The sequence below is a fragment of the Panthera uncia genome, chromosome D1, assembly GCF_023721935.1.
Source record: "Panthera uncia isolate 11264 chromosome D1, Puncia_PCG_1.0, whole genome shotgun sequence".
NCBI lineage: Eukaryota > Metazoa > Chordata > Mammalia > Carnivora > Felidae > Panthera > Panthera uncia.
In genome coordinates this window covers 6,348,108-6,371,520 of record NC_064808.1, presented here as the reverse complement: position 1 = coordinate 6,371,520, position 23,413 = coordinate 6,348,108, and the positions used below count along the sequence as shown (strand labels likewise).

General features: G+C 51.2%; 2 protein-coding genes and 1 long non-coding RNA gene across 3 annotated transcripts in view; 2 read left to right on the top strand and 1 right to left on the bottom strand.

The window, feature by feature from the left end:
* Window positions 1–8,865: 8,865 nt before the first annotated feature.
* LOC125931147 (uncharacterized) lies at window positions 8,866–9,574 on the bottom strand. Its single transcript, XR_007460402.1, has 2 exons — window positions 9,487–9,574; window positions 8,866–9,199 (listed from the first exon to the last, which is right to left on the bottom strand). It is a non-coding gene; the product is annotated as an uncharacterized LOC125931147 (long non-coding RNA).
* ARL2 (ADP ribosylation factor like GTPase 2) lies at window positions 9,412–15,929 on the top strand. Its single transcript, XM_049643175.1, has 5 exons — window positions 9,412–9,537; window positions 12,629–12,739; window positions 12,835–12,997; window positions 14,489–14,569; window positions 15,457–15,929. Exons 1-5 carry the CDS (start codon window positions 9,473–9,475, stop codon window positions 15,589–15,591), a joined length of 555 nt encoding a protein of 184 aa, XP_049499132.1. The 5' UTR covers window positions 9,412–9,472; the 3' UTR covers window positions 15,592–15,929.
* Window positions 15,930–19,167: 3,238 nt separating this feature from the next.
* SNX15 (sorting nexin 15) overlaps window positions 19,168–23,413 on the top strand; it is a 10,030-nt gene continuing 5,784 nt past the window's right edge. The window contains exon 1 of the mRNA XM_049643144.1: window positions 19,168–19,365. Within this exon, the coding sequence (XP_049499101.1) occupies window positions 19,267–19,365 (99 nt within the window). The 5' untranslated portion in view covers window positions 19,168–19,266. The remainder of the gene's footprint in view (window positions 19,366–23,413) is intronic.

The following is a 23,413-nucleotide window of genomic DNA, read 5'->3' as shown; positions in this document are numbered from 1 at the left end:
CCCCAGCCCGTAGGGAGGAGAGGACTGACTTTCACTTCAGCACAGCACCCTGTGAGCACACATCAAAGCTGGAAGCTGCAAAGAGCCAGGCCTCCCACGAACTGGGGGACTCCACCAGGGCTCTGTGACACCATCACAGAGTCAGTGGGAGCTGGCGCGTGTCCCCACCCCCCCAGTCCTGCCAGGCCCTCTGCTGCCTCCAGAGCTTTGTGCTTCTGAGGGTCTGCTATTCTTTTAACATACACATCTTTCCAGGTCGGGAAACGGACTCAAACTCTTGGAAGTAAAAGCAGGGAGTATAAATAAGAGAACGGCCGAGTGCTAAAGTGACAGCAAACCTTCCAGGGCTTTACAGGATGTGGCACCGGTGAGCACAGCTCCTGGATTTTCCAGGTGGTCCGAGTCCCAGACCGGCTTGGGTTCAAATCCCTGCTCTGAATCGCTTCTCGGCCTTTTGGCTAAGATCAAGTGCAAATCCCTGCTCTGCCCCTTCTAGCTGCGTGACTTTAGACATGGCCCACGGTTTGTGTCTCTGGGCCTCGGTTTCCTCGTCTGTAAAATGGGGATAGTACCCTTGCTTTGTCAGCCCGGTCATGACGACTGAAACCGCATACGGAAAGCAGTCACCAGCAAGTTCCCTCTTGCCCCAGTGCCCGTGGGTGGGTTTCCCTTGTGACGTCACATCTCCAGAGTCCACTGCAGACGGCAGAGTAGCCCAGGCTGGGCGCCCTGCTAAGATCCTGGGCACTGGAGAAAAGGGACTGTCACCTTGGCCTTTGAGGGAGCCTTTCCACTCCTCGAGTGGCTTTCTCTTAGTTTGTCTTCTGTGTTGGTTCCCACAAGAGCCCTGAGAGGCAGGAAGGTCTTTCTCCCCTTTTGTCCCTCTTACTCGGAGGCTGGTAGAGGGAAACAGCCAGCCAGGGTCACGGGCAAGAGCCTGGAGGGCTGGAAAGGGGTGGGATATAAAAGCCCAGGGGCGCCTGGGTGACTCAACTGGTTAAGTGTCTGACTTACGACTCAGGTCATGATCTCGCCCTGCATTGGGCTCTCTGCTGTCAGGGCAGAGCCGGCTTCCAACCCTCTTTCCCTCTCAGCCCCTCTTCCCTCTTCCTCTCCCCTACTTGTGCGCTCTCTCTCTCTCAAATAATTAAAAAAAAAAAAAAAGCCCAACTGAGTGTGGCCAGCGTCTCCCAAGCAAGAGACAAGAGAGTGCTTGCCTTGGCCGACCCATCCCAAGCACTGTACCAAAGGTGCCAAGAGCTTGGGCGAGGCAGGTTGGCATTAGGTCACGATCAGAAGAGTCTAGAGATTGTCCATCCGGTCTCCTTGCTTTATAGGTGGGAAAAGTAAGGTTCAGCGAGAGGAGGGGACTTGACCAAGAGCAAACACGAGGCTGAATCAGGCTGACAGGCCCTGCCCCACCCCCAGTCCCAGCATGTTCTTCCCACCATTCTCCTCTTGATCCAGCTCATGGCCTCTGGCCCTGGCGTGGAAATAATGAGGACTCACAGCACCCTCGGGAGGACAGGAAACACCGTACATGGGGAGGAAACCTGCTGTGGGCCCGCAGGGGAACGATGGCTGACCCCTGCAGGTCCTGGGCCAGGGTTCCTGAAGCCGAAAACGGCCCCCCTCCAGAGGAAAGGCCAGGAAAGGGTCCCAGGAAAACTGGATTCCCTGGCAGCGTGTGCTGCCAGCCGTGAGGCCTGGGCAAACTGGTGCCCTCTGTGGGGCTCACTTTCTCATTTGTAAAAGGAAAGAATGTGACAATGGGCCTGCTGGGGCCCCTCTTGGTGTGGCTGGAGCCTGCGGCCAGCCTGAGGCCTTCTGGGAGATAGACACCTGGGAGCCTCAGGGGTCTGTGCCATGGAGACAACCGAGGGCACTTTCTACCAGACAAGGAGACACTGAACTGAGGGCAGGTACCCGGGCACAGGAGGCCTGGGTCCCTCTCCCGGCACTGCCACCTGCCTGCCCCCCAATCCAGGCCTCAGCTCTCCCGCTGGACAACGGTGGGAAAGGGGTGCCCAAGGGACGCCCTGTTCCGTATGGGTCTGCTCTGGGAACTGGCGTCTGTAGGATCTCAGCGGCCAAGGTCGGGGCCAGATCTGCCTTGATCGGGAGGCCAACAAGCCGGGCGGTTCAGAGCAAGGCTCCCAGAGCTCTGCTGCTTTCTAGCCGAGTGAACAGCTGGGAAGCAGTTAACAGGACCCCCTACCCCTGTCCCTTTTACTCAACAGATATTTACTGAGCATCTAATACGTGGCAGGCTCTGTTCTCCCTGCTGGGAGACACCTGTTTAAAACAAACAGGGGCACCTGGGCGGCTCAGTTGGTTAAGCGTCCGACTTCAGCTCAGCTCATGATCTCACCACCTGTGAGTTCGAGCCCCGTGTCGGCCTCTGTGTTGACAGCTCAGAGCCTGGAGCCTGCTTCGGATTCTGTGTCTCCCTCTCTCTCTGCCCCTCCCCTGCTCACGCTCTGTCTCTCTCCATCTCTCAAAAATGAATAAACGTTAAAAAATTAAAAAAAAAATTTTAAACAAACAGACATGGGGCACCTGGGTGGCTCGGTAGGTTGAGCATCAGACTTGATTTCGGCTCAGGTCATGATCCCAGGGTCGTGGGATCGAGCCCCGTGTTGGGCTCCTCGCCGAGCACGGAGCCTGCTTGGGATCCTCTTTCTGTGTCCCTCTGCCCCGCCCCTGCTTGCACGCACGCGCGCGTGCTCTCTCCCTCCCTCCCTCTCTCTCTAAGTATAAAACAAAAATCAAACCCTACAAAAACCAAAAACTAAAACGGATCCAATAACAGAGGTGAATAATCAGGGGAGGGGGCAGTGGAAGAAGGTGGTCAAAAGAGACAAACTTCCAGTTACAAGATAACACAGTACTGGGGGTGTGGTGTGCAAAGCCATGCCTAAAGCTACCGGTGTTGCAGGCTGTATGGGAAAGTGAAGAGAAAAAAATCCCAAGGGTTCTCATCACAAGGAGAATTTTGTTTCCTTTCTCCTTTTCTTCTTCTTTTTTTCTGTTTGTATACGAAGATGGATGTTAGCTAAACCTACCGCAGAAATCATTTAGCTGTAGACCTTCAACTTACACGGTGACATATATCGATTATTTTGCAGTGACACTGTGGAAAAAAATCCAGATCCCTGGCCTTGTGGAGGTTGTAGGGTGGACGGAGGGGTGGGAGAGAATAAACGTACCAACTTAAAGGAATTATGTAGCCTGGTAGAAGGGTTTCAGTGTCATGGGGGGATACAGAGCAAAGTCAAGGATTTGGGGAATGTGGATGGCAGATTATGGGGTTTCAAATTTAAACAGGGTGGTCCAGGGGCGCCTGGGTGGCTCAGTCCATTAAGCGTCTGACTCTTGATTTTGGGTCAGGTCGCCATCTCGTAGTTTATGAGATGGAGCCCTGAGACGCTTTTCGCCGACAGCATGGAGCGTGCTTGGGATTCTCTCTCTCCCTCTCTCTTTCTGCCCCTTTCCCCCACTCACGCTTTCTCTCTCTCTCAAAATAAATAAACATTTAAAAAATAAAAATAAACAATAAACAGGGTGGTCAGGGTGGGCCTCAATGAGACATTCGAACAAAAACAATTTTTTTTTGAGATTGGAAATTTGAGCCAAGAATTGAAGAGAGGGAGGGGACAGGAAAGTATGGGTTAGGGGCTGTAGGAATGTGCTGGTGTATCAGGGGATTGGTAAGGGCAGGGGAGGAGGAGGTGATGGGGGCAGAGAGCCTCGTGGGCCATTCACGCAGGCCTTGTAGGCCCCCAAAGATCTTGGGCTCTAACTCTGGAAGATACAGGGAGCACCCAGCAGACAGGGGAAGGCTTTGAGCACAGGATAAAAATGTCCCTCTGCCTTGGGGAGAACGGTGGGTGGAGAGGCCGCTGCAGTGATTAGGCGAGCGGAGCCCCTGGCTCATCTGTCAAGTGCAGAGAAGAGCCGTACCTGCCTCTCGGGTTGCGGAGTGAAGGTGAAACGTCCGCCCACCCGGGCCCTTGGAGACAGAATCACCGGCTCAGCCTTGCCCTTGAGGATACCACAGGCACAGGTGAGGGGACACCGACGTTTCTTGGAAGAGACTCAGATTTTCGAGCCCTTCCCCACTCCTAAGTTTCTGGAAAAGCCGGAGAATGTCCTGGGCCCTTAGGTGAATGACAAAGGTGTGAGTAAACGGCTCACGGTGTCATCTGTAAGTCGGAGAGGTCACCGCTGTTTCCCACGTGTGGCAGCTGGACTGAGACCGTAATGAGGCCGCCTGAACACTCTGGCTCGCCATTTGAGGCATTCGGCGGTGGCGGTGGCCTGCACCTTGTACACACCGGCCGGGGACAGGGCCTTTCCTGGATACGGCAGGCCTACAGGAAGATGAGGGGTGGGCCTACTGGAGCAGGCCAGGGCGGAACTGTGGTCTCTAGGCAGTGGCCACTTGGGGGATGAGGTCGCACCCTCCACCTTCCAGTTGTTTACTGATTGGTAGGACAAAGCCTGCCCTTGGGTATGCTGCCCCCAAGTGCCAGTTGCTGCTTCTGGCCTGTGCACGTGCTCCAAAAAATAAAACTTGCATCACAGATGTGTCTCACGGGGGAGAAACACAGGACTTCTCGTATCAAAACTATAACTTTATGTTAAGCAACCTCGATGTAGATTATAGTTTTGAGGAGTCAAATAGCAAATTCATCTAGGGGTGCTGGGTGGCTCAGTCAGGTGGGCGACCAACTCTTGGTTTTGGCTCAGGTCATGATCCCAGGGTCATGGGACTGAGCCCCACATTGGGCTCTCTGCTGTCAGCACAGAGCCCGCTTTGGGCCCTCTGTCCCCGCCCTCCTCTCTGCCTGTCTTTCTCGGTCTCTCTCTCAAAAATAAATAAACTTAAAAATAAAATAAATGAAATGGAAAAAAAATTAAAAATTATCTACAGTAAGCTTAAAAATAAATACTTACATACACAAATCAATAAAATACCTAGGTATAGCCTTGCTAATGTTTAATGACCAGCGATTTAACTAAAGCAGGGTCTTTTCCCCTGCTTGCTGTTGTTCCAAAATAAAGAGTTTTGTTACTTTCCTTTTATGATTATAAAGGTGATACGTGAAAGGTACAGATGAATAAAAAAGGCTATACCTCTTAAGGGGCACCTGGCTGGCTCAGTCAGGACAGCATGTGACGCTTGATCTCTGGGTCACGAGTTCGAGCCCTACGCGAGGTGTAGCGATTACTTTTAAAAAAAGCTATACCTCGTAAAATTAAAATTATAGTGCCAAAATTTCCTCCCCAGACATTGGGTAAACATACATGCCTTTTTAATATACATATTTTTATATAACACACGTCTTTTTTAAAGGCGTCTATAATTCTACCCTCAACTTAGAATCCACTTACTTAGCTTAGCCTCAGAAACTCTCCCTTCAAAAGCAGGTTTCACAGCTGCCAAGATTTGGTATTTCAATCCCATGATTCTTTCTTGTGAATATATATATTCATAGCTATATATAACTACAGCTCTATAGATCTTTCCCAGTTTTCTTCCAAAGGTATTCCCTAAAGATTTCATTTCCTTAAGAGCACCCTTTCCTCCTTTCAGTGAGGCAAATGAAAATACTGTCACCTGCTAGACCCTTCCACTTGTCTTTCAAAGCCCCCCACTTCTCCTCCCCACCCTCCACTCCAGATTTGTAGCTCCAGGCAATTGTTATCCGAAATTTAAACACCGTTACTTCCTTCCCAGGTTGTTGTTGTTTTTTCTTTTACTTAATTGATATTGATTGTAATCCCACCCTGTGGCCCCTGGGAAGCTAGACCAGTTTGGACAGGGCAGGACTTTCATCCTGACATTTAAACAAGGATTTCAGTACTAGTAGTAAAGTGAAACAATCCAGACGTGCTTAAGGTAATCATTTTAAGTTTCTTTCAAACCCACTCCATGGGAATGTAAACTGGTGCAGCCGCTCTGGAAAACAGTGTGGAGGTTCCTCAAAAAACTAAAAATAGAACTACCCTACGACCCAGCAATGGCACTGCTAAGTATTTATCCAAGGGATACAGGTGTGCTGTTTCGAAGGGACACATGCACCCCCATGTTTATAGCAGCGCTATCAACAATGGCCAAAGGATGGAAAGAGCCCAAATGTCCATCCACGGATGAATGGATAAAGAAGATGTGGCATATATATGCAATGGAGTATTACTCAGCAGTCAAAAAGAATGAAATCTTGCCGTTGGCAATGACGTGGATGGAACTGGAGGGTATTATGCTAAGTGAAATTAAAGAAAAACAAATATCATATGACTTCACTCCTATGAGGACTTTAAGAGACAAAACAGATGAGCATAAGGGAAGGGAAACAAAAATAATACAAAAACAGGGAGGGGGACAAAACATCAGAGACTCTTAAATATGGAGAACAAACAGAGGGTTGCTGGAGGGGTTGTGTTGGGGGGGGGGTGGGCTAAATGGGTCAGGGGCATTAAGGAATCTTACTCCTGAAATCACTGTTGCACTATATGCTAACTTGGATGTAAATTTTAAAAAATAAATAAAAATACCAACCCCCACCCCCCCCAAAAAAAACACCCACTCCAGAGTTAGCAGTTGCATTGCAGTGATTTTCAAACAGTGATTTTCATGACTGGGACTCTGAGTAAGACGCACACACGTACATATAGATATCTGATTTTTCAACAAACATGACTTACCTTGGGGCACCTGGGTGGCTCAGTCGGTTGAGCGGCTGACTTCGGCCCAGGTCATGATCTTGCAGTTGGTGAGTTCGAGCCCCGCGTGGGGCTCTGTGCGGACAGCTCAGAGCCTGGAGCCTGCTTCAGATTCTGTGTCTCCCTCTCTCTCTGCTCCTCCCCCACTCACGCTCTCTCTCTCAAAAATAAATAGACATTAAAAAAAATTAAAAAACATTACTTACCTTTACTTCACGGAAGGCAAAGGCAGTGATATCGTCTAATCTGTTCATTCCACATCTTTGCTAATGCTGCTAGGTTGAACCACATGAAACTGACAACTTCGTAGTCAAAATGGTCAAATACAGGTGGCTTCATATGGTTCGACTAATTTGTGACACTACAATCGTTTCACAATCTACTTAATGGGCTGCATCCCGTAGGAAAGCACTTTATTTGTTTCTAAGTGTATTTATTCATTTTGAGGGAGAAAGTGCATGTGCGAGCGAGCAGGAAAGGGGCAGAGAGAGAGAGGGAGACAAAGAATCCCAAGAAGGCTCCCTGCTGTTGTGCGGAGCCGGCTGTGGGGCTCAGTCTCACGATCACGACCTGAGCCGAAATCAAGAGTCAGACTCTTCACCGACAGCCACCCACGTGCCCCGGGAAGCACTGTTTAGTGGGTTGTTATTTTTAAAATTAAAATGAGATTGAAAACGTTTTGTTTTTTTTTTTTTTTATTTCACTTCATATGGCATGAGATCTTTCCTTGCAGATACACTATCCCTCCACCTCACCCTTCTCAAAGGCTTCATGGGATCCACCACCCAGCTTAGGTTACGGATCCCCACTGAAGGCACTTGGATGTTTTCCAATTCCTTGTTGTTTCAAACCACCACGGTGAACTTTCTCGTCATAAATGTTGCTGTGTCTCAAAGCCTTTGAACGGGAGTTAGGCTCACTTTTTTCCCCCTGTGTGTGCTTGGTGGAGGGTAAAACAGTACTGACCAAGGGGGCTCAGCCAGGCACCCTGTTCTGTCCAGCCCTCATCTGTCCACAATCTTCTTCTGCAGGACTGGAAGCTCAGGCTTGCTCCAGACCTCTCCCTCTCTAGACAAACACTATGGAGAGACTCTGAAAAACAGTGCATTTTAATGTCAACCGGATCTGAGTTTATTTTTTCATATATATTTTTAAAGGTTTATTTATTTTTCACAGAGTGACAGAGCATGAGTGGGGGAGGGGCAGAGAGAGAGGGAGACACCGAATCCGAAGCAGGCTCCAGGCTCTGAGCTGTCAGCACAGAGCCCCGCGCGGGGCTCAAACTCACAGACCGCGAGATCACGACCTGGGCCGAAGTCAGCCGCTCAACCGACTGAGCCACCCAGGTGCCCCCGGTTCTGAGTTTAAAGCGCTGCCCAAGTTGACTCAGTCGGTTAAGCATCCGACTTCGGCTCAGGTCAAGATCTCGGGGTTTGTGAGTTCGAGCCCGCGTCGGGCTCTGTGCTGACAGCTCAGAATCTGGAGCCTGCTTTGGACTCTGTCTCCCTCTCTCTCCGTCCCTGTCCTGCTCACACTCTGTCTCGGTCTCTCAAAAAGTCATAAACATTAAAAAATATTATTAAAAAAAATAATAAAGTGCTGCCCCAGCTCCTTAAGTTCTCTGGACTTCACTATCACTATCTACAAAAAGGAAACAAACCTCTCGGGGTTGCCAGGAGGGTGAAGTAGAAAAGGTGGCGAGCTTTATAAACAAATCACACAGAAATCAGCCATTATCTTCAGCTTGTGCCTGACTGTTCTCTCCCCAGCACCAGACAGAGCCTACTCTGTTACCCACTCACATTTACCCTGCAGTGGGATGGGGCAAGGGCTCAAAATAAGACCATCAGCTTAGCTCACCCTTCTGACTTTACAGTTTGCCTGGCCCTGGCCTCATTTTCTTCACTTCTTCAGGACTTGAGCGCTAAGGTAAAGAACCAAACTCTTGGGACAGTCATTCATTCAATAACAAATATTTATTGAGTAACTCCCACACGCCAGTCATTGTGCTAACCATCGTGTGCGTCTCAATATTCTCACTGGCAAAATGAAAACCAGTGCTTCTCAAACGAGAAATGATGGGCATCCTAGGCAGAACAACTCTTTGTGTCATCTAAACAACAGGACTACTATATCTTGTAATTGGGACAAGCCCAAAATGTTCCAGCACATTTCGAAACGGCCCCTAGGGGGCATTTTCGTCCGCGACGAAGAATCCCCGGCCCACCCTCTACGAGTCCAGGAGACGGGGAAAAGGGGAGGCCCTGTAACTGGCAGGTTCAGAATGATGCCGAGACCTAAGATGAGCAGGACCTGGATCATGTTTCCGGGGAACAGGGCCTTACACTGGCCCCCGGACGAGCTTGTCAACATCCTTGGGGCTGTCGATTCCGACTCCTGAGTCACAACTCCTACCCCCTGTGCAGCCAAGATACAATCCAGGTTTCCGTTCCTGGCCGAGTCTGGGTTCCTGGGGAAGAAGGAATGGCGGTGCCCTCGTCCCCCAAGCCCTCGGGAAGCGAAGGGTTAACGCAGGTGGCCCCGCAGAAGCCCCTAGCACCGCTAGAGGGACCATCTCGGCCCCACCGCCAGGCGGCTTCGAGGTCACGTGGGAGCGAGGGCGGGACCCAGCGACAGGCCGACCAATAGATTGCGCTGTCAGTGGGCGTGATAGCCAATAGGAGCAGGGAGAGGGGTCCCGGGACTAGGAAGAAACGGCGGCCGGGAGGGGGCTACTGGGACCATGGGGCTTCTGACCATTCTGAAGAAGATGAAGCAGAAAGAGCGGGAGCTGCGACTGCTCATGCTGTATCCTCCTGGACGCCGGAGCCGCGAGGGTAGCGGGGGCCCCGCCGGGCGGGCGGTGCCAGGCGCCCCCTACCCGGCGCGGGGTGCGCGGCCGGCGCGTACCAACTGCCCATTGTGCGTCACGCACGTGGGCCCTACCAATCGCTCTAGCGGGGTGGGGGGGCGTGAGGAGGTCGTACCACCGGCTCGGGGCGGGGGGGTCTCCGTTGCCAAGGCCAAAGGTGAGGGCCTACAGGCGCAGCGGCTAGACTAGATATCCCTATGCAGGGGGCGGGGAAGAGGGCCGGAGGCGACTCGGATGCCACCACCCGTCGGTCTGGCCCGAGCGTGAGGCCGCTGTCCTCCCTGGCTCTGACCTTCCTCCCCTGTCCGAGGGTGCCAGACCCCGGCCCCGCCCTCAAGGTCGGAATCCCGGGGGCGTGCGGGCCCCGCCCTCGCTTGGGGGGAGGCGGGTGTAGACGCCTCGGGTTGTTTTCACCCCTGTGTCCAATTGCCCGTCTGTGTGGCCCCGCGGCCGGTCGTTATCTCCCGTCCCCTGCCCAGGCTGACTGCGTGTAGGCCCGAGGGCCCCGCCGACCTTCCGAGTCCCGTTAACAGGCGCCTGCATGCCTTCTGCCCCCTCTTATCCTGGCCGCGTCGGGACTCCGCGATCCCGGAGCTGGGCGGGTTTCACCCAGAGCTCCCCTAGCAGGGGAGAAAAGACATTTAAGTGTACAAATAACTATAATAGTCACATCACGTCTCTTTTAAAAAGCTCTCTTTTTAGAAAGGCACCGAGAATCCACCCATCCAATTAAATATTTACTGAGTGCCTACTATGTACTAGGCACTCTCCTAGGGGCTGGGGTAAAACAGCAAAACCAAACCCCACCGTCTTGGACGGTCCATAATGCTGTGGGGAGAAAGCAAATAGGTAAGCTGTATAGGACGTATGGGGGGAAAAATGCAGTTTAAATAAAGTGGTCAATGGAGGCCGCAGTGGAGAAATTGACAGTTGAGTAAAGATGAGGCGGTGAGGACTGAGTCACGTGGATATCTAGGGAAATTTGTTGACGCAAAAGGAACGAGCGCAAGGGTCTGGAAGGAGGAACTCAACGGGTGTGTTCAAAAGAATGTCAAGGAGGGCAGTGTGGCTGGAGAGAGTGATTACTAGATTACGAGATGAAGACAGAGGGGACTGAAGAGCCTTTTGGTTTTTGGCTTTTCCTTTCGATGAGAAGTGTGGAGAGGAAGCATGATCTCAGGTTAGGTGTGCCATTGCTCTGCCACAGGCGAGATAGGAGGGTGGCTTGGATCAGGGTGGAAGCGGGGAGGTGATGGAAGATGGGGAACATTTTGCCTACAGGCCCAGCAGGAATCGCTCCTGGATTGGGCACAAAGTGAGAGGGAGAGCCAAGTCAAGCCTGACTCCGAGGTGTCTGGCCAGAGCGGTTCGAAGAATGAGGAACCACTTGCTGAGATGGGGAAGGGGGGCAAGGAGCAGGTTCAGAAAGAGGAGAACTCAGGTTTGGCCACGGAAGATGCCTCTGAGACATCCTCTAAGTGCCAGATGGGCAGCTGAAGAGAGGGACTGAGTCCAGGGGAGCAGCTGGGTGGGATGTGTACTTTTAGGAGTCATTAGCGTAAAGGTGGTGTTTGCGGGGCACCTGGGTGGCTCAGTTGATTGAGCTTCCGGCTCTCGATTTGGGCTCAGGTCACGATCTCTTGGTTCCTGGGTTCGAGCCCCACATCGAGTTCCTGGGATTCTCTCCCTCTCTCTCTCTGTCCCTTCCCTGCTTGTGCATGTGCTCTTTTTTTTTTTTTTTTTTTTTTTTTTTGGCTTTTGCTTTTAAAAAAAATAAATAAGCTTCAAAAAGAAAAAAAAAAAAACCAGATGGTATCTGAAGCCATGGTCCTGGGTGAGAGCTCTAAGGGATGAGTGTGGACAGAGGAAAGGACCGCGCTTACCTAGATAAGAGGTCAGGGCGATGAGAACCAGGTGAGGCAGTGGAGGAGGGGGCAGGCCACTGTGTCAGGTGCTGCTGATGGTGCGGGAAGACGAGGCCTGGTTACTGCCCAGCAGGAGAAGAACACGAGGTCTTTAGGTACCTCGGTAAGAGCTGTTTCAGGGAAGCAGTGGCCGCAAAAGCCTCAAGAACGAGCGGGAAGACAGAAATTGGAGAGGGTGCCTACGAACAATGGTTTTGAGAAGATTTGCCGTCAAGGGAAGGAAGTAAAGGAATAAGTAGAGGGAGAAGGGATCAAGAGAGGGTGACGTTTGCTTCTCCTAAGGTGGGAGAGACACCAGCTTGTCTGCTGATGGGAATGATCCAGCAGATGATGGAGTTGGAGTTGGATAATCGGCAGTGAAGGCTGGGTCTCAGGAGAGCTTCTTGGTTCCCCCTCATTCCACTGGTTTGAGTCGCCTGGGCCCGCTCCCAGCCGCCAGCCCCCTCGAGCGTTGGAAGGACAGAGGAGGGCGGTTCCCGTTTGTTTGCGCACTCAGCAGCAGAGGGTTTGGAATATTCCGGAAACAGAAAGGTGAGGCTGGCTACCTCCAGATATTTGCTCCTGCTGTTCCCTCTGCCTAGAATGCTCTTCCCTTAGCCCTTTGGAAAGCTGGCTTCTTATCGTTTGGGCCTCAGCCCAAGACCCCGAGAGGGGTGCCCGAGCTAAAGGAAGCTCCTGCAAAGGCCCTCCCCGAAAGCCTCTTAGCTGTACTCCTTACTCACCAGGAGCTGACGGTACCTTGATTCTCATTTGTTTGCACTCTGTCGCCTGTCTCTACACTGGACTAGAAGGTGCACAGGGTGGGGACTTTGACTCTGGGGTACCCCCCCCCCCCAGCACCAGAGGAGGCCCCGGCAAATAGTCAGTATTCAATAAATATTGTAGAGCGAATGAAGGAATCTTCGGTCAGGACGAGATGATAAAATCTTTATTTCTTGATACTTTCCCATTTCTCACGGGCCGATACATTGGGGCTCAGGCCCGTGCTCAACTCATTTGATACGTGGCGGGAAACGCTTGGTCCCCTAAAAGAGGGGCACGGCGGTGATGTCACCACCCTGGGCAGAGCACGGGGACTTCTCCTTAACCTGGTGTGCCCCAGAGGCCTGGACAATGCTGGCAAAACAACCATCCTCAAGAAGTTCAACGGGGAAGACATCGACACCATCTCCCCGACACTGGGCTTCAACATTAAGACCCTGGAACACCGGGGGTGAGTGGGGGCCCTGCAGCGGGCTGGCCCAGAGTAGGGCAGGGAGGGCGGGTGAGGGGCCAGGCTGACCCTCTGGCCACCCCATTCCCGCCCAGATTCAAGCTGAACATCTGGGATGTGGGCGGCCAGAAGTCCCTGCGGTCCTACTGGCGGAACTACTTTGAGAGCACCGACGGCCTCATCTGGGTGGTGGACAGCGCCGACCGCCAGCGCATGAAGGACTGCCAGCGGGAGCTCCAGAGCCTGTTGGTGGAGGAGGTGGGCAGGCTGGCTGGCCAAGCAGGGGGGAGCCAGGCTTCCATCCAGGCCCCCACACTTTGTGCACATACGCGGATGTGTGAGCAGATTCCCTGAGGGGTCCGTGACCCCAAAGGAACACCTGGGGGGTGGGGGAGGGCTCTGTTCCTTCACTGAGCCCTCACCAGGTGCCCACCCTTGGGGAGGCAGAGACAACCTGTACATTTGGCCCAGGGAAACCCACAGTGCTGTGGGCAGGGCATGCTATGAACTGGGACCTGGGTTCATGTCCCCGTGATGTCACCGCTCCACTACCCTGAACTTCAGTTTCTGCACCTTGAATGGGGCTCTAGGGAGGCTCATCTGAGGCCAGTGGGTGGAGCTTTGGGAAGCAGCGGAGCCTGGCTCAGGAGTTGGCCTCTCCGCTGTGTGACCTCAGGCAAGGCACTTAACCTCTCTGAACCTCCACTTCCTCGTTTCTGAGCTGGGCATTATAATTAGGGTGCTCCGCTAACTTATTAGCTGGGCCAAAACGCTTTAAGTAAAATTTTAGTTTTACAGAAAAGTTGCGAAGATAGCGAAGAAGCAAATACTTTTCACTCCGCTTCCCCTGTTAACATCTTATGCAACCACCCTGCATTTGTCAAAACTTAGAAAGTAACGTTAGTAAGTCACTCTTAACTAGAGATTTTACTTGGATTTCACCAGTTTTTCCACCAGTCTCCTTTTTCTGCTGCAGGATTTGTCCGGGTTACGACGCTGCATTTAGTTGAAAACAAGGACACTTTTAAGAATGAAAGAGGAAGTTGTTAATACTTACGCAGGGACAACAGACAGCAACAGGACTGTTCTGGGCACACAGGGACAGGTCACCTGGGGTAGCAGGAGCCACCTCCAAGGGGTGTCAAGCAGGTTCAGTGAGATCATGGATGTCAGTGCTGAGCCCTGGCCTGGCACCTCGAGGCCATCTGTCAGGGCTAGATCCACCTGCTTATGTGGAGGGACTCCCGGCGGAAATACACACGTGGAACTAACTGGAAGCAGAGGCCAAGAGTGAGGCCTATGACGGTAGTGCACAGTTAAAGGGCAACATGAACTTGGAAGAGGGAAAGGTCACTTCCAGCAGACCCCGTGGTCTCCAGGACAGTTGCATTCATTGCGCATATCAGGTCATGGGATATGGGAGCCGTTTAGAACCAGAGGGCTTGGGGATCATCATGTCCGTCACCCCCTCCCCATTTATGGAGGAGGAAACTGAGGCATAGAGGGGAGAGGTGCCCACTGGGCCCCAGCCTAGGGCTCCGCACCCCACCCCCCCAACCCGCTCCAAGTATGGCTAGACTCACAGACCATGGCCATGGTGCTACCCCCCCTGGGGCCTCCCCCCCCGGGGCCTTGCCTTGATCTTCCAGGTATATCTCTCCCCCCCCTTCCCCGGGGGGAGGGGGGGGGGGGGCCGGGCTGCCCTCTGAGCCCCCACTCCCAACCCCTCCCCCCGTTTTTTTCCCCCAGCGCCTGGCTGGAGCGACCCTCCTCATCTTTGCCAATAAGCAGGACCTACCCGGAGCGCTGTCCTCTAACGCCATCTGTGAGGTGAGTCCAGGCCTTGGCACAGGTTCGTGGAGGAAAAGAGGCACACGTTTTCTTTGTTAACTTGTGCGACAAGCATTTAGTAGCCTCTCCTGTGTGGCAGGGCCTATGCAGGCCACTGGAGAGTCAGTGACTAATGAGACACGGTTGTGCCCCACAGCCTGGGGGAGGGCAGGCCTGCGAACATGATCCTTCAAGACAATAGCAGCCAGACAGTAGTGAGTGCTCCCATGCCAGGCTCTCTGCGTGGATTATCTTGACATTCAGTCCTCACCCCGGCCTCACGAACTAGGAACTGTTACTGTCACTCTGTAGATGGCGAAGCAGGTTTAGAGAAGCTGGGTGACTCACCCAGGGTCACACAGCCAGGGAGCAGACAGGCCGGGATTTAAACACAGGCCTCTGTGTCCCCAAATTGTATTGATCCTATTTCTGATTCTAGAGCTTGAAGCAGCAGCATGAGAAAGAGTAGGGCTAGAATCTTGGTTCTGTCACTTACTGGCTGTGTGACCTAAGGCAGGTTGCTTAAGCTCTCTGAGGTATTCTAAGTAAAATGCCCAACAATCCCTGGCTCCTTGGGCCTTGGGAAGAGTGGATGGGAGGACGTTTGTGGGGCTCGTAGCACAATGCCTGGATCCTAGCAGATGCTCAGGAGCCTGAGTCCCTGTTCAGTTACTGAGGGGTAGCGCCGGTGGGGTTGGGTGGGGTTGGGTGCCGAGAGCCCAGGTACCCTGAGGGGCTGACAGATCTTCCCCAGGGGCCAGGAGAGGCTCCTGAGAGCAGGCCCTAAAGGGAGGCATGGATTTCCCGTGGGCCAGGAGAGGGAAGAGGCGGTGAGTGGGCAGGGCCTGTGGTCCCCAGGGCCCACCGTCATCTTCCCCCCCTCCCAGGCCCTGGAGCTGGACTCCATTCACAGCCACCACTGGTGCATCCAGGGCTGCAGCGCCGTCACCGGGGAGAACCTCCTACCTGGCATCGACTGGCTCCTGGATGACATTTCCAGCCGCGTCTTCACGGCCGACTGAACCACTCCAGACGTCCCCCCACCCCACCCCCACACCTCACAGTCCAGCCCCCTCCCCCGGCCCTCATCAGGCACCATCCACGGGGGGATGGCAGTCGGCCAGCCTGACTAACACCCCCCCGCCCCACTCCGTAACCTGCTGCTGCTAACACTACCCACTGCTTCTCGGCGGCCGGCTCCCGTGGCCGGAGGGCTGCTGCCCTGGCCGTCACCCTGGCTCCTGACCCGGCCCGCCTGCGGAGGAGAGGGCTGGGGCTGGGAGGGGGCCGCCTCTGCTGCTACCAAGGCTGTGGGCCTCATCCTTTGCTCAGCTGTGAGAATAAACCGTTCCCCGCCCCACTTCCTGGTAGAGTCATGCGTTGATCCAGCAGCTTTAAGACCCCCACCCGGAGCCCAGGGCGCAGCAGGGCACAGAAAGGAACGGGTCATTTCAGTCAGAGGGTTAACCGCGGCTGTGTCACAGGGACAGACAATTAGAGGAGCACAGGACAGGGCGGCAACGAATCCCACTTGGAAGAGTCCAGGCAGGCTCCCCAGAGGGAGTGACGTTAAAGGCGAGAAAGACACAGAGATTTGCTCCTAACCTGGTGCTAGGATTCCTTCCTGGAGAGGGAATGTGCAAAATCCGGGCTCTGTTAGGGTGGACGAGGGGAAATTGGCGTTAGGTAGACAAACTCAGAACATCACCTGTCCTACCGTGTAGAAGATTAAAACGACCTGCCCTGTCCTCTGTGTGAGACACTCTGTGGTCCCCACGCTCCCAAGCCCTATGGTGCGTGAGCACACCCGGGCTCCAGAGCCAAACCCCAGCTCTGCCACTCACGGGATGATGCTGAGCAAGTTGCCTAACCTGTCTGTGGCACAGTGTCCCCGTCTGGGGGAGAGATCATGGCACCGACCTGCTAAGTTTGGGACAAGGACCAAATGGGTGGGTGTCTTGTGTGTCACAAGCACTGCACAGTGTTAGCCATAATTATCACTGTTTGAACCAGTAAGAGCTCAAGCAGATCCAGTGGATGTGAATTCAGCCATCCACTGATCCAGATGAGTCACCGCAGGGGTCAAGTCCTCCCGGGGCACCCTTAGTAGTAAGAAGCATCCTTGAGTTAAAGCATGAATTATGCATGGGTGGAGAAAAAGAAGAAAATAACAAGGCCATACTCATTACCAAGGCTTGCAGATGGGGAGTGTGAGCTGTGGCAGAAAGCCTGCATCCTGCACTCAGCCCAGTGGGAACGTGGGGAGCCCTGCTGGCATCCGGGAATCTGCAACTTTCCTCCCTCTGCTCCTCCCGCTGATGGAAATGGTGGAGCTGGAGTCTGAAGGCCGGGGGCGGGGGAAACTGATCTAGATAGGAACGGGGCTTTGTGGAGTTATTTCTAGAAAATGTATCGTAAGCCCCGGAGGGTGAAGGGGGCAACAGCTGAAACATCCGCAGTGTTCCGGTCTCAAGGCTGTCGAACGCGACAGCATCACGAGGTACAGAGCCCCGTGCTCCCCCAGAAGGCAGTTAAGAAACAGACCCACTGTAATTGCCTGGCAGTCCATGAAACTGCACGCGCTCCCTGCATGCTTGCACATAAACACCAGATGTGGGTCTCGTTCATGTTTAAGACCCTTTGTGCTCCCTTTCATACTTTGAGGCTCTTTGATGTTTATATCTAATGGAACATGAAATAAAGGCTACGTGCAGACCCTGGCTACTGCTACCCTCTCGCAGAGGCTCTGTGCCCAGGTTAGAGCCTGGAGCCTGCTTCGGATTCTGTGTCTCCCTCTCTCTCTGCTCCTCCCCCGCCTGTGCTCTCTCTCAAAAATAAATAAACAAACACTTATAAATAAACAAAGCAAATGGGTCTGCAGAGGTGTGTACCATTCAAGGGGATAGCCCATCTCAGCGCCCTCCCCAACACCTCCTGGTTATCTACCCTCTGCCTGAGCCTCCACAAGTCTTATTTGGGAGTTTCCTTCACCTCTGTCTGGAGACTGGCAGTACGGTGCCCACACATCTGAGTTCCGGCACCAGGAGTGGCCATGAGCACTTGAGGGCCTCACTCACACTACTGCTTTTAAGCTTCACACCCTGGCGGGGGTGGTTATCAGTCAGGATTCTCATCAGCCTGCCCCAGATACTGATCACAACTGCCCCCAGCCAACTGGATGGTTCTTGGAAGGATACCCGGAACTCATGGTCTCCCCGACAGAGGTCTCGGGATGCCAGACGTCAGGAGTGCCCAGGGGCTGGGCAGCTAAATCTGCGGCCAACACTGCACACCAGGGACAAATTGGTCCCCTTGCCAGACACTGTGCCCTCGGTCCCTCACTCAAGGTACTCAGCCTTCAGGAGAGAGTCCCCCACCCCGACCCAGGAGCTGGGGCAAGGAAAGGAGCCAACACCTTTGGATTCTGGGGCAGGAGGCTGAAGGGCTACACATATAGAGAACTATCTTCAAACAAAGATACGGTGCTAACAGAGAGAAGGGGGTGAATGCTGGACAGGCCAAGAAGAGAAAAAAAGAAATATCCACTGCAGGAGATTCTATTATAAAACACCCTCTATTATAAACATTCTAGAGATGAGAGATTTAGGCTCCAGTAATCAAAGGAAACCCGTACAGCTGGTAAGAAGTGTGACCTCAGGGGTGCCTGGGTGGCTCAGTCATTCTTGAGCTCAAGAGCCCCAACAGGCTCTGTGCTGACAGCTCGACGGAGCCTGCAGCATGCATTACATTCTGGGTCTCCCTCTCTTTCTGCCCCTCCCCTGCTCACACTCTCTCTTTCTCTCAAAAATAAACATTAAAAAAAAAAGTCATTTGCAACTATGTGGATGGAACTGGAGGGTATTATGCTAAGCGAAATTAGTCAGAGAAAGACAAATATCATATGACTTCGCTCACATGATGAATTTAAGATACTAAACAGATGAACAGAAGGGAAGGGAAGGAAAAATAATATAAAAACAGGGAGCAGGACAAAACGTAAGAGACTCTTAAATATGGAGAACAAACAGAGAATTGCCAGAGGGGTTGCGGGAGGAGGGGTGGTCCAAATAGGTCAGGGGCATTAAGGAATCTACTCCTGAAATCATTATTGCACCATGTGCTAACCTGGATGTAAATTAAACTACAAACAAATTAATTGATTAAAAAAATGAAAGAAAATGCTATCAAAAAAAAAAGAAGAAGAAGAAAAGTGTGACTTCAGAACTTGTGAAGCCATCCTGCCTCTCTGGAATTCTCTTTTGCTTCCCCTACCTTTCCTGAAAACATGAATTATCGAATCCTATGGAGGGAGACAGGGAAATGATTTGGCTACAACTGGCACACTTTGGACACAGTGAAAGGTGGGTGGATAGATGAAAGCGGGGAATTGGGAAGCAGAGGAGAAGCTGGCGATGCTTGACGGGGCGGGTTTGACCTCGGGTCAGAGCTGAACGATCCAACCTCCCCAGCTTCAATCCCCCAGTTCACGCTTTACCAACAACCGTGAACTTTTCAGACGCTCCCTGGCCGCCCGCCCCGGCCGAGAGCTGCGCCGTCACTTGCGACTGCTCCCTAGGCCCCAGGAAGGAGGGCGCAAGCCCGGCTGAGGCGGTGGCTGGCGGGGACTGACCCGGAGGGGCGGGGGCGGCGTGGAGGAGGCAGAGGCCGGCGGTCAGCTCCGCTCCAGCTCGGTTGCCATGTCCCGCCAGGCGAAGGACGACTTTCTGCGGCACTACACCGTCTCCGATCCCCGGACCCACCCCAAAGGCTACACCGAATATAAAGTGACCGCGCAGGTGAAGTGGGGCCCGGCGGGGACCTTTACCCTTTTAACTAGAGGGGGGCCGGGTTTTACCTTAAGGCAAGGAGCAGCTGGAAGCTCCCTTTTTAGACGACAGAAATGGATTTCCCCTTTAAGGGGAGGCTGCGGTAAGAGCCTTCGTTTACTTCTTTAGCCTTCAGGGGGCGAGGCCCTGGGAGGGCGCTGTCCTTTTAAAAGGGCGTGGACGGCAGTTCTCGGAGTGGGAGGGGTGGGTTCCCACGCCCAACGTGTGGTGTCTTCACTTCAGGCTGTGAATTTCTCTAAATTAACAGGAAAGCTCTGTTCCATCCAAATATCAGTTCTCCAGTCTCTTGGAGTAAGTTTTGTTAACTGGTTTGTTTGATGTTTACATAAAAGTTCCTTTTTAAAAGACTTTCATTTTTAATTCTTCAGAAAACACCGCTCTGTGGCTTTAAAAATTCATACAGTTCAAAAGAATCTGAAGAGTAAGTCTCTATCTTCACGGTCCTAGCAGGAGGTCAATAGATAAAGACGAAAGTTGACGTATGTAGCAGTAACAACGTTTATAAGCACAGTTTATAGATACTTGGGGGAAACCAAGAGAAGAATTAAAAAATGGAAGCAGTCTAAAAGAGTATCTGTAGAATGACATACAAGAATTGGTTGGGGAAGACTTCGCTATAAATTGTTTTGTACCTTTAGAATTTTGAACTAGGCAACTATTAAACTGGTGCATTAGTAACTGTTAAAAGGATGCAGAAACTCAAAGATACTTCCAAAGTGACTTAAGTGCAGAATCCTAGATGTTTAAAATGAGCTTTCCCCATATCCTTTATGCCTTAACTTTGGCCTAAAAACGCAAAAAGATTGCCCTTAGAAAGATGAGACGGAGGGGGGTGGGAAGGGTGTGGCAAGGAGCTGTAGCCTTTTCCTGAAGTCTTTCTGTTGAAGCACTTTTAAACAAGTAAATGCATTATTTTGACATTTTTTATAACTTTTAAAGATAAATAATTTTCCCTCCCTTACCATCCCCATCTGTCTGCCATCTTTGTGAGAACCAATGCAGCTAGTTTCTTATTTATCCTTGCAGATAAACCCTATATTTAAAAGCAAATATGTCAGAGGCGCCTGGGTGGCTCAATCCGTTAAGCCTCCGGCTCTTGATTTAGGCTCAGGTCATGGATCTACTCCCGAGGTTCATGAGATCAAGTCCTGAGTCAGGCTCTACACTGACAGCTCAGAGCCTCCTTGGGATTCCCCCCTGCCCCGACCACCTCTGCCTCTACCCTGTTCTCTCTCTCTCTCTCTCTCTGCCTCCACCCTGCATTCTCTCTCTCAAAATAAACAAACTTAAAAAAAATTAGGTATGTCACAAAATTCTACTGACACCAATATTACACTTTATATTAACTTTATGTTGAATTTAAATGAAAACTTACAAAAGAAAAAAACAGATAATCACCTGACAAACCAAAAAACAATAAAATTTTTTAAAAAAGACTATTAAAAAAAGCAGATATGTGTAACACACAGTGACGTTCTACAAGCCACTTGCCGGTATTCCTTTTTTGTTGTTGTTATTTCCCCTTGTAAATTTTTAAAAACTGACACATAATTTACATACATATGCCCAACTCTCAAGTGTATAGCCCAGTAATTTTTACATTACATATGTATACGTCTGTGCAGGCAGCGCTCAGACCAGGATATAGACCCTGTCTTTTTTTGTTCCTTCCCAATCTATAGTCCTCCTCCCACAGAGGTAACCACTGACCTGACTTCTCTTGCCACAGATTAGTTTTGTCTGTTCTTGAACCTCATACAAATGGAATCATCCACAGCAAGTACTCTTTTGTGTCTGGCCTTCGTCACTGTCTATATGGTGTTTTTGGAATTCATCTGTGTTGTTACATGTATAAGTATTCTTTTTTTATTGCCATGTGGCATTAGTCCCTTGTATAAATACACCACCATTTCTTTATTCATTCTGCTGTTATTGGACATTTGGGTTGTATCTAAAAAGTGTTTTAGTTGCTACAAGTAGAGTTGTATGAACACATGTACAAGTCTTTTTATGGGCATGTGCACCCATTTCTTCTTGGTATGTACTTAGGAGTGGAATTAGTGGGTCATTTGATAGGTACCTGTGTAGTTGTTCTAGAAATTACCAGTTTGGGGGGCACCTGGGTGGCTCAGTCGGTTAAGCATCTGACTCTTGCTTTCGGCTCAGGTCATTATCTCCCGATGATTGGTGAGTTCGAGCTCTGAGTAGGGCTCCGTGCTGCCAACGCAGAGCCCGCTTGGGTTTTTCAGTCTCTCCTTCCCTCTCTCTCTCCCTCTCTGCCCCTACCCGGCTTGTGCTCGCCCACACTCTCTCTCAAAATAAATAGATTTTAGAAATTACCAATTTTCGGGGCACCTGCCTGGCTCTTTCAGCAGAGCTTGGGGTTGTGAGTTTGAGCCCCATGTTGGGTGGAGAGATTACTTAAAAATAAAATCTGAAGAGGGACACCTGGGTGGCTCAGTCGGTTGAGCGTCCAACTTGGGCTCAGGTCATGATCTCACGGTTCGTAGGTTCGAGCCCTGCATCGCGTTCTGTGCTGACAGCTCAGAGCGTGGAGCCTGTTCCAGATTCTGTGTCTCCCCCTGCCCCTCCCTTGCTTGTGCTCTGCCTCTGTCTCAAAAATAAACATTAAAAAAAATTTTTTTTTTTAATCTGAAGAGAAGAGAAGGAAGAGAAAAGAGAAAGAAATCACTGATTTTTAAAAGTGGTTATACTGTTTTATACTCCTGTTCTCACCAGCACTTGATATCATGAGCATCTTTAATTTTCAGCATTCTAGGCTGGTGGATGTGTAACATCTGATTGCAGCATAATTTGCATTTCTCTGATGACTAATGATGTTGAGCATATTTTCATAATCTTATTGGCCAAACACCTTCTTTTGTGGAAGGTGCCTGCTCAAACATTTTGCCCAATTTTAATTTTTTTTAGTGTGTGCGTGTTTTGTTTTGTTTTTTTAGAGAGAGACAGAGCACAAGTGGGGGAGGGGCAGAGAGAGAGGGAGACAGAATCTGAAGCAGGCTCCAGGCTCTGAGCTGGTGGCACAGAGCCTGACGCGGGGCTCAAACTCACAGACTGTGAGATCATGGCCTGAGCCAAAATCAGACGCTTAACCGACTGAGCCACCCAGGTGCCCCTGTTTTGCCCAATTTTAAAAGTTGAGTTATCTTTTTAGTATTGATCTGTAGGAGTTCTTTATATATTCTGGATATGAGGTGTTTTTTTTTTTTTGTTTTGTTTTTTTTTTTTTGTCAGGTATATATATTCCTCAACAGTTTTTAAATCTAGTTTCTTTTACCCAACATATTTCAGGCAAGTTTGTCGTGAAAAGCAAAAGCCAGGGTTTTGGTCCTAGCTGTCCCTCTTACTTGCTGTGCGACTTTTAAAGAATTTTTATTTTTAACTGAGGTTTAGTTGACAGACGGTATTATGTTATTTTCAGGTGTACCACATAGTGATTCGACGCTTATGATGAAATGTTGACCACGATAAGTGTAGTTGACCAGCTGTCGCCATAGAAAATTATTGCAGTATTGGGGCACCTGGGTGGCTCAGTCTGTTAAGCGTCCGACTTCAGCTCAGGTCATGATCTCGCGGTCCGTGACTTCGAGCCCCGCGTCGGGCCCTGTGCTGATGCCTCGGAGCCTGGAGCCTGTTTCAGATTCTGTGTCTCCCCCTCTCTCTGCCCCTCCCCCACTCCCACTCTGTCTCTGTCTCTCAAAAATGAATAAATGTTAAAAAAAAATAAAAAAAAAAAGAAATATAATATAGTGGGGGTGCCTAGGTGGCTCAGTCGATTGAGCTTCCGACTTCAGCTCAGGTCATGATCTCACAGCTCATGAGTTCAAGCCCTGCGTCGGGGCTGACAGCTTAGAGCCTGGAGCCTGCTTCAGATTCTGTGTCTCCCTCTCTTTCTGCCCCTAACCCACTCGCATTCTGTCTCTGTCTCTCTCAAAAATAAATAAACATTAAGAAAATTAAAAAAAAGGGGGGGGGG

What these genes read in the sequence shown, in the direction of transcription:
- ARL2 (XM_049643175.1), top strand. Translation starts at nt 9,473, where the DNA reads ATGGGGCTTCTGACCATTCTGAAGAAGATGAAGCAGAAAGAGCGGGAG. An exon ending in GAGCTGCGACTGCTCATGCT is followed by an intron (nt 9,538 to 12,628) that starts GTATCCTCCTGG and finishes GGTGTGCCCCAG; the next exon opens with AGGCCTGGACAATGCTGGCA. An exon ending in CCTCTAACGCCATCTGTGAG is followed by an intron (nt 14,570 to 15,456) that starts GTGAGTCCAGGC and finishes CCCCCCTCCCAG; the next exon opens with GCCCTGGAGCTGGACTCCAT.